General features: G+C 45.9%; 1 protein-coding gene across 1 annotated transcript in view; it reads left to right on the top strand.

Moving 5' to 3' along the window:
- Nucleotides 1-3251: 3251 nt before the first annotated feature.
- Nucleotides 3252-10170, top strand: part of LOC112229210 (integrin beta-8-like) — a 55766-nt gene continuing 48847 nt past the window's right edge. Inside the window, exons 1-2 of the mRNA XM_042310077.1 lie at nucleotides 3252-3339; nucleotides 7683-7768. Of these exons, the coding sequence (XP_042166011.1) occupies nucleotides 3252-3339; nucleotides 7683-7768 (174 nt within the window). The remainder of the gene's footprint in view (nucleotides 3340-7682; nucleotides 7769-10170) is intronic.

The following is a 10170-nucleotide window of genomic DNA, read 5'->3' as shown; positions in this document are numbered from 1 at the left end:
CGTGGGAAGTGACAACAAGCTCTTATAGGACCAGGGCTCAAATAATAATATAATAATCAATCATTTTGCTCTTTATTTAGCCATCTTACATATAAAACCTTATTTGTTTATCAATAATGGTGAAGAACTCACCACAGGTTAATGAGAAGGGTGGGTTGTAAAGGATGCACATACAGCGCCGTGCAGAAGTATTCATCCCCTGTGGCAGTTTACCGATTTTGTTGCATTACAACCTGTCATTTAATTGGATTATTATTTGTATTTCATGTAATGGACAAACACAAAATACTCCAAATTGGTGAAGTGGAATGAAAACAATAATTACAAAAACCTCCCTGGAAAAGTGGTGCGTGCATATGTATTCACCCCCTTTGCTATGAAGCCCCTAAATTAGATCTGGTGCAACCACTTACCTTCAGAAGTAATTACTTAAATAAAGTCCACCTGTGTGCAATCTAAGTGTCACATGATCTGTCACATGATCTCAGTATATATATATACACCTGTTCTGAAAGGCCCCAGAGTCTTCAACACCACTAAGCAAAGGGGCACCACCAAGCAAGCTGCACCATGAAGACCAAGGATCTCTCCAAACTGGTCAGGGACAAAGTTGTGGAGAAGTACAGATCAGGGTTGGGTTATAAAAAAATATCTGAAACTTTGAACATCCCACGAGGCACCATTAAAATCCATTATTAAAAAATGGAAAGAATATGGCACCACAACAAACCTGCCAGAAGAGGGCCGCCCATCAAAACTCACGGACCAGGCAAGGAGGGAATTAATCAGAGAGGCAACAAAGAGACCAAAGATAACCCTGAAGGAGCTGCAAAGCTACACAGCGGAGATTGGAGTATCTGTCCATAGAACCACTTTAAACCGTACACTCCACAGAGCTGGGCTTTGCGGAAGAGTGGCAAGAAAAAAGGCATTGCTTAAAGAAAAAAAATTGCAAACACGTTTGGTGTTCGCCAAAAGGCATGTGGGAGACTCCCCAAACATGGAAGAAGGTACTCTGGTCAGATGAACTAAAATGTAGCTTTTTGGCCATCAAGGAAAACGCTATGTCTGGAGCAAACACAACACCTCTCATCACCCTGAGAACAACATCCCCACAGTGAAGCATGGTGGTGGCAGCATCATGCTGTGGGTATGTTTTTCATCGGCAGGGACTGGGAAACTGGTCAGAATGGAACGAATGATGGATGACGCTAAATACTTGAGGAAAACCTGTTTCAGTCTTCCAGAGATTTGAGACTGGGACGGAGGTTCACCTTCCAGCAGGACAATGACCCTAAGCATACTGCTAAAGCAACACACGAGTGGTTTAAGGGGAAACATTTAAATGTCTTGGAATGGCCTAGTCAAAGCCCCCACCTCAATCCAATTGAGAATCTGTGTTATGACTTAAAGATTGTTGTACACCAGCGGAACCCATCCAACTTGAAGAAGCTGGAGCAGTTTTGCCTTGAATAATGAGCAACAATCCCAGTGGCTAGATGTGTCAAGCTTTTAGAGACATAACCCCAAGAGACGTGTAGCTGTAATTGCTGCAACAGGTGGCTCTACAAAGTATTGACTTTGGGTGGGGGGGAGGGTGAATAGTTATGCACGTTCATGTTTTCAGTTTTTTTGTCATATTTCTTGTTTGTTTCACAATAAAAAAATATTTTGCATCTTCAAAGTGGTAGGCATGTTGTGTAAATCAAATGATACAAACCCCCCAAAAATCCATTTTAATTCCAGGTTGAAAGGCAACAAAATAGGAAAAATGCCAAGGGGGGTGAATACTTTCGCAAGCCACTGTATCTCTGCAACGTTGGGATGTATTGGAGAGAGTATCGGTCTTAAATCATTTCCCACACACAGTCTGTGCCTGTATTTAGTTTTCATGCTAGTGAGGGCCAATAATCCACTCTCACATAGGTACATGGTTGCAAAGGGCATCAGTGTCATAACAGCGCGATTTGCCAAGGCAAGAAACTCTGAGTGCAGACCAATCCAGAAATCTGGCAGTGGCTTCTGATGAAATTGAAGCAAGCTGGTCCTGGGGCTCTGTTCACAAACACAAACAGACCCTACAGAGCCCCAGGACAGCAACACAACTAGACCCAAACAAATCATGAGAAAACAACAAGATAATTACTTGACACATTGGAAAGAAGTAACAAAAAGACAGAGCAAACTAGAATGCTATTTGGCCCTAAACAGAGAGTACACAGTGGCAGAATACCTGACCACTGTGACTGACCCAAACTTAAGGAAAGCTTTGACTATGTACAGACTCAGTGAGCATAGCCTTGCTAATGAGAAAGGCCGCCGTAGGCAGACCTGGCTCTCAGGAGAAGACAGGCTATGTGCTCACTGCCCACAAAATGAGGTGGAAACTGAGCTGCACTTCCTAACCTCCTGCCCAATGTATGACCATATTAGAGACACATATTTCCCCTCAGATTACACAGATCCACAAATAATTAAAAAACAAACCCATTTTTGATAAACTCCCATATCTACTGGGTGAAATACCACAGTGTGTCATCACAGCAGCACGATTTGTGACCTGTTGCCACAAGAAAAGGGCAACCAGTGAAGAACAAACACCATTGTAAATACAACCCATATTTATGCTTATTTATTTTCCGTTTTGTACTTGTAACTATTTGCACATCGTTACAACACAGTATACTATGTGCAATGTTTACTGTAACTTTTTATTGTTTATTACACTTATGTTTATTATCTACTCCACTTGCTTTGGCAATGTTAACATATGTTTCCCATGCCAATAAAGCACATTGAAATGAATTGAGAGAGAGATAAAGAGAGAGGGAGCGAATTTCTCACGCAGGGAGAAAATTAGCACATGGACGTGAAACGCTCAAGGTTGAAACATTACAAAGAAGAACATTTCAGGTGTTATTCGAACGGTCTCTCCTGGGACGCAGGATGTGCTGGGGAATGCACAAAACAACAGCTGCTACGATGAGAGAGAAAGAGAGATGTCTCGTTTTCACTTTCTCCTTTTCGCTTTAAAGCTTGCTGGGTGATTCTACATGAAGCAGATGAATGGGGAAAAAAAAAAAAAAAAAAAAAAAAAACGATGCACCAACGACCACCGTGCATTCCCGGCGCTGCTTCTTGTAAGCGCGGACGCAAGGTATTTCCCGGTTGATTATCGGATAGTGTCAGTAGCAGCCTGTGACCGGAGCTGCTGCTGGTGTCTTGACCACAAGCCTATTCCCGGTGTGGATATGACTTCCTGGCTACGTAAATACGACAATCCTGTGCTGCTCTTCCTGCTTTTGGCCGCTAACATCACCAGCGGGAGCTCGCATTCCGGTGAGTGACAGAATATACCTTGATAGCTCGGCGAGGCTACTGCAGAAAGAGCGAATGGAGACGTATCTTTATTAAATGGATAACATCATCATTGTGTCAATGGGTGTCACAGATGAATGAATAAAGAAATCATTAACAATGAATGAATGTCCGAGTGTCCCGGATTTGCGTTTATTATGCTATGACTAGTTTATGAGACCAGTCTGGATTATTATAATTTTTTATTTTTTTAAATATTTTTTTTAAATTAACAACAAATCAATATATAAAGCACATGAGGGAACACAAGCATCCATAGATTACAAACAATGGACGATAATGTCCCGACTCGTCAATGTCCCGACTCGTCAATGTCCCGACTCGTCAATGTCCCGACTCGTCAATGTCCCGACTCCGACTCGTCAATGTCCCGACTCGTCAATGTCCCGACTCGTCAATGTCCCGACTCGTCAATGTCCCGACTCGTCACCCTGCTGGTCATCTATCAGCGTCCACGACGTGACGTTGCACTGACACATCTTACTGTGTCAATAACAATGAAAACCACATATAGCCTATCAATGCACTGCATCTATCAAATACATTTTTGCATACTGTTATATGCTCAGCCTTATATTATAAATCTCTCCAGGCATTGAAATTTTGATTGATTATGTTTATCACGGCATTGATCCTGTTATTGATCTGTCAAGAGCACAGCTACACAGTAATTAAGTCAGAGCTGCTTGTTAATTCACTAATTAATCATAAATGAATTTAACAAATGAGTCAAGCTGGGACCTGTAGCATTCCTAACAAGGCCTACATAACATTACAACACCAATCTCACAGGGAATACATGGGATGTTAGCCTGATATTGATTTGGTAGTGGAATTATGTCCATAGTTCTTATGCGGGACATTGTTTAGAAGCACAGTATTTGCCTACTCTACTGTCTGTAGCATAATTACTCTGATTAATGTGTTTGACTGCATGGTGAAGGGGAGTTTTTTAAAACTAGGCAAATCAGTTAATAACCAAATCAAATCAAAATCAAATCAAATTTATTTATATAGCCCTTCGTACATCAGCTGATATCTCAAAGTGCTGTACAGAAACCCAGCCTAAAACCCCAAACAGCAAGCAATGCAGGTGTAGAAGCACGGTGGCTAGGAAAAACTCCCTAGAAAGGCCAAAACCTAGGAAGAAACCTAGAGAGGAACCAGGCTATGTGGGGTGGCCAGTCCTCTTCTGGCTGTGCCGGGTGGAGATTATAACAGAACATGGCCAAGATGTTCAAATGTTCATAAATGACCAGCATGGTCGAATAATAATAAGGCAGAACAGTTGAAACTGGAGCAACAGCACAGTCAGGTGGAAGTTGAAACTAGAGCAGCAGCATGGCCAGGTGGACTGGGGACAGCAAGGAGTCATCATGTCAGGTAGTCCTGGGGCATGGTCCTAGGGCTCAGGTCAGTTGAAACTGGAACAGCAGCATGGCCAGGTGGACTGGGGACAGCAAGGAGTCATCATGTCAGGTAGTCCTGGAGCTCAGGTCCTAGGGCTCAGGTCCTCCGAGAGAGAGAAAGAAAGAGAGAAGGAGAGAATTAGAGAACGCACACTTAGATTCACACAGGACACCGAATAGGACAGGAGAAGTACTCCAGATATAACAAACTGACCCCAGCCCCCGACACATAAACTACTGCAGCATAAATACTGGAGGCTGAGACAGGAGGGGTCAGGAGACACTGTGGCCCCATCCGAGGTCACCACCGGACAGGGCCAAACAGGAAGGATATAACCCCACCCACTTTGCCAAAGCACAGCCCCCACACCACTAGAGGGATATCTTCAACCACCAACTTACCATCCTGAGACAAGGCTGAGTATAGCCCACAAAGATCTCCGCCACGGCACAACCCAAGGGGGGCGCCAACCCAGACAGGATGACCACAACAGTGAATCAACCCACTCAGGTGACGCACCCCCTCCAGGGACGGCATGAGAGAGCCCCAGTAAGCCAGTGACCCAGCCCCTGTAATAGGGTTAGAGGCAGAGAATCCCAGTGGAAAGAGGGGAACCGGCCAGGCAGAGACAGCAAGGGCGGTTCGTTGCTCCAGAGCCTTTCCGTTCACCTTCCCACTCCTGGGCCAGACTACACTCAATCATATGACCCACTGAAGAGATGAGTCTTCAGTAAAGACTTAAAGGTTGAGACCGAGTTTGCGTCTCTGACATGGGTAGGCAGACCGTTCCATAAAAATGGAGCTCTATTGGAGAAAGCCCTGCCTCCAGCTGTTTGCTTAGAAATTCTAGGGACAATTAGGAGGCCTGCGTCTTGTGACCGTAGCGTACGTGTAGGTATGTACGGCAGGACCAAATCAGAGAGATAGGTAGGAGCAAGCCCATGTAATGCTTTGTAGGTTAGCAGTAAAACCTTGAAATCAGCCCTTGCTTTGACAGGAAGCCAGTGTAGAGAGGCTAGCACTGGAGTAATATGATCAAATTTTTTGGTTCTAGTCAGGATTCTAGCAGCCGTATTTAGCACTAACTGAAGTTTATTTAGTGCTTTATCCGGGTAGCCGGAAAATAGAGCATTGCAGTAGTCTAACCTAGAAGTGACAAAAGCATGGATTAATTTTTCTGCATCATTTTTGGACAGAAAGTTTCTGATTTTTGCAATGTTACGTAGATGGAAAAAGATGTCCTTGAAATGGTCTTGATATGTTCTTCAAAAGAGAGATCAGGGTCCAGAGTAACGCCGAGGTCCTTCACAGTTTTATTTGAGACGACTGTACAACCATTAAGATTAATTGTCAGATTCAACAGAAGATCTCTTTGTTTCTTGGGACCTAGAACAAGCATCTCTGTTTTGTCCGAGTTTAATAGTAGAAAGTTTGCAGCCATCCACTTCCTTATGTCTGAAACACATGCTTCTAGCGAGGGCAATTTTGGGGCTTCACCATGTTTCATTGAAATGTACAGCTGTGTGTCATCCGCATAGCAATGAAAGTTTACATTATGTTTTCGAATAACATCCCCAAGAGGTAAATCCCCAATAACAAATTTCTTATTTACAATGACTGCCTACCGGGGATAGATTTTTACCTTGTCAGCTTGGGGATTCAATCTAGGAACCTTTCGGTTACTGGCCCAACACTCTAACCACTAGGCTACCTGCCGCCCCTCCACTCTAACCACTAGGCTACCTGCCGCCCCTCCACTCTAACCACTAGGCTACCTGCCGCCCCTCCACTCTAACCACTAGGCTACCTGCCGCCCCTCCACTCTAACCACTAGGCTACCTGCCGCCCCTCCACTCTAACCACTAGGCTACCTGCCTCTAACCACCCCTCCCTCTAACCACTAGGCTACCTGCCGCCCCTCCATTCTAACCACTAGGCTACCTGCCGCCCCTCCACTCTAACCACTAGGCTACCTGCCGCCCCTCCACTCTAACCACTAGGCTACCTACCGCCCCTCCACTCTAACCACTAGGCTACCTGCCGCCCCTCCACTCTAACCACTAGGCTACCTGCCGCCCCTCCACTCTAACCACTAGGCTCCCTGCTGCCCCTCCTCTTTAACCACTAGGCTACCTCCCGCCCCTCCACTCTAACCACCAGGCTACCTGCCGCCCCTACACTCTAACCACTAGGCTACCTGCCGCCCCTACATATAAACACATGTAAAGTGTTTCATGAGCTGAAGAAAAAAAATCCCTGAAATGTTCCATATGCACAAAAAGCTTATTTCTCTCAAATTTTGTGCAGAGGAGTATTTCTGTCTGTAATAAAGCCCTTTTGATTGGCTGGAAGGGGGCCTAATGAATTTATTTCAATTGACTCATTTCCTTATATGAAGGGCTGATCCAGTGAAATAACTACACTGGAGCACCTGTTCACACACACACACACACACACACACACACACACACACACACACACACACACACACACACACACACACACACACACACACACACACACACACACACACACACACACACACACAGTCTTGTACAGCTAACCTTGTGGGGACACAAGTTAACAAGTTAACAAGTTAAGTTAACACAGTTAATGACGGTTTCCCCAGTCAGTCTTTCATATGCTAATTCGCTCTTCTCGTCCCTCTCTCTCTCTCTCTCTCTCTCTCTCTATTTCTCTTTATTACTATCTACAGGTGAGCGTGTGTGTTCGTCTCCTCCTGTCTCATCAGTCCCAGTCACTCTTTCATATGCTAATTCTCTCTTCTCGTCCTCTCTCTCTCTCTCTATTTCTCTCTCTCTCTCTCTCTCTCTCTCTCTCTCTCTCTCTCTCTCTCTCTCTCTCTCTCTATTTCTCTTTATTACTATCTACAGGTGAGCGTGTGTGTTCGTCTCCTCCTGTCTCATCATGTTCAGAGTGCATCCAACGCGGACCACGATGTGCCTGGTGCTTTCAGGAGGTGAGAGAGTGAGAGAGAGAGCGAGAGAGAGACAGAGAGAGAGAGGGGGGGCACGGAGAGAATGAGAGGAGAGAGAGATCAGGGGGCACAGAAAGAATGAGAGGAGAGGGGGCACAGAGAGAATGAGAGGACAGAGAGGAGTGCAGCATTCACATTCCTCTGTAGAGAAGCAGCAGGCTTTGATGTTGTTTAGGGAGGTATATAATGTGTGTGTTTAACAGCACGTCAGTGTGTGTGTGTGTGCGTTCTTGTTCCTCTATCCTTGTGACGCACACACACAGGCACGCACACACACATGCATGATAATAAGGTTATCATGACCTGGGTCACTGGTCTTGAGACTGAGTGGGTTTGCTCACTGGTGTGTGAATTGCAAAGCACCCCCCCCCCCACACACACACACCCTGTATCAGAGTGAGGTAGCTCAGATAGCACACATTGTCAGTTCCAGTTAATGCCAGTCTGCTGGGCTGGTACGGGAGGAAAGACCCTGTAGGACTGTAGCTTGGAGAGACTATGTCCCTGTAGGACTGTAGATTGGAGAGACCATGTCCCTGTAGGACTGGCTTGGAGAGACTATGTCCCTGTAGGATTGTAGCTTGGAGAGACTATGTTCCTGTAGGACTGTAGCTTGGAGAGACTATGTTCCTGTAGGACTGTAGCTTGGAGAGACTATGTTCCTGTAGGACTGTAGATTGGAGAGACCATGTCCCTGTAGGACTGTAGATTGGAGAGACCATGTCCCTGTAGGACTGTAGATTGGAGAGACCATGTCCCTGTAGGACTGTAGATTGGAGAGACCATGTCCCTGTAGGACTGTAGCTTGGAGAGACTATGTTCCTGTAGGACTGTAGCTTGGAGAGACTATGTTCCTGTAGGACTGTAGCTTGGAGAGACTATGTTCCTGTAGGACTGTAGCTTGGAGAGACTATGTCCCTGTAGGACTGTAGATTGGAGAGACCATGTCCCTGTAGGACTGTAGATTGGAGAGACCATGTCCCTGTAGGACTGTAGATTGGAGAGACCATGTCCCTGTAGGACTGTAGATTGGAGAGACCATGTCCCTGTAGGACTGTAGCTTGGAGAGACTATGTCCCTGTAGGACTGTAGCTTGGAGAGACTATGTCCCTGTAGGACTGTAGCTTGGAGAGACTATGTCCCTGTAGGACTGTAGATTGGAGAGACCATGTCCCTGTAGGACTGTAGATTGGAGAGACTATGTCCCTGTAGGACTGTAGATTGGAGAGACTATGTCCCTGTAGGACTGTAGATTGGAGAGACTATGTCCCTGTAGGACTGTAGATTGGAGAGACTATGTCCCTGTAGGACTGTAGCTTGGAGAGACTATGTCCCTGTAGGACTGTAGCTTGGAGAGACTATGTCCCTGTAGGACTGTAGCTTGGAGAGACTATGTCCCTGTAGGACTGTAGATTGGAGAGACCATGTCCCTGTAGGACTGTAGATTGGAGAGACTATGTCCCTGTAGGACTGTAGATTGGAGAGACTATGTCCCTGTAGGACTGTAGCTTGGAGAGACTATGTCCCTGTAGGACTGTAGATTGGAGAGACTATGTCCCTGTAGGACTGTAGCTTGGAGAGACTATGTCCCTGTAGGACTGTAGCTTGGAGAGACTATGTCCCTGTAGGACTGTAGCTTGGAGAGACTATGTCCCTGTAGGACTGTAGCTTGGAGAGACTATGTCCCTGTAGGACTGTAGCTTGGAGAGACTATGTCCCTGTAGGACTGTAGATTGGAGAGACCATGTTCCTGTAGGACTGTAGCTTGGAGAGACTATGTCCCTGTAGGACTTTAGATTGGAGAGACTATGTTCCTGTAGGACTGTAGCTTGGAGAGACTATGTTCCTGTAGGACTGTAGCTTGGAGAGACTATGTTCCTGTAGGACTGTAGCTTGGAGAGACTATGTCCCTGTAGGACTGTAGATTGGAGAGACCATGTCCCTGTAGGACTGTAGATTGGAGAGACCATGTCCCTGTAGGACTGTAGACTTGGAGAGACCATGTCCCTGTAGGACTGTAGATTGGAGAGACCATGTCCCTGTAGGACTGTAGCTTGGAGAGACTATGTCCCTGTAGGACTGTAGCTTGGAGAGACTATGTCCCTGTAGGACTGTAGCTTGGAGAGACTATGTCCCTGTAGGACTGTAGCTTGGAGAGACTATGTCCCTGTAGGACTGTAGCTTGGAGAGACTATGTCCCTGTAGGACTGTAGCTTGGAGAGACTATGTCCCTGTAGGACTGTAGCTTGGAGAGACTATGTCCCTGTAGGACTGTAGCTTGGAGAGACTATGTCCCTGTAGGACTGTAGCTTGGAGAGACTATGTCCCTGTAGGACTGTAGCTTGGAGAGACTATGTCCCTGTAGGACTGTAGCTTGGAGAGAC

This window comes from Oncorhynchus tshawytscha, linkage group LG31, assembly GCF_018296145.1.
Source record: "Oncorhynchus tshawytscha isolate Ot180627B linkage group LG31, Otsh_v2.0, whole genome shotgun sequence".
NCBI classification, from domain to species: Eukaryota; Metazoa; Chordata; class Actinopteri; order Salmoniformes; family Salmonidae; genus Oncorhynchus; species Oncorhynchus tshawytscha.
The sequence above is the reverse complement of the archived record's forward strand: the minus strand, read 5'-3'. Positions and strand labels throughout refer to the sequence as shown.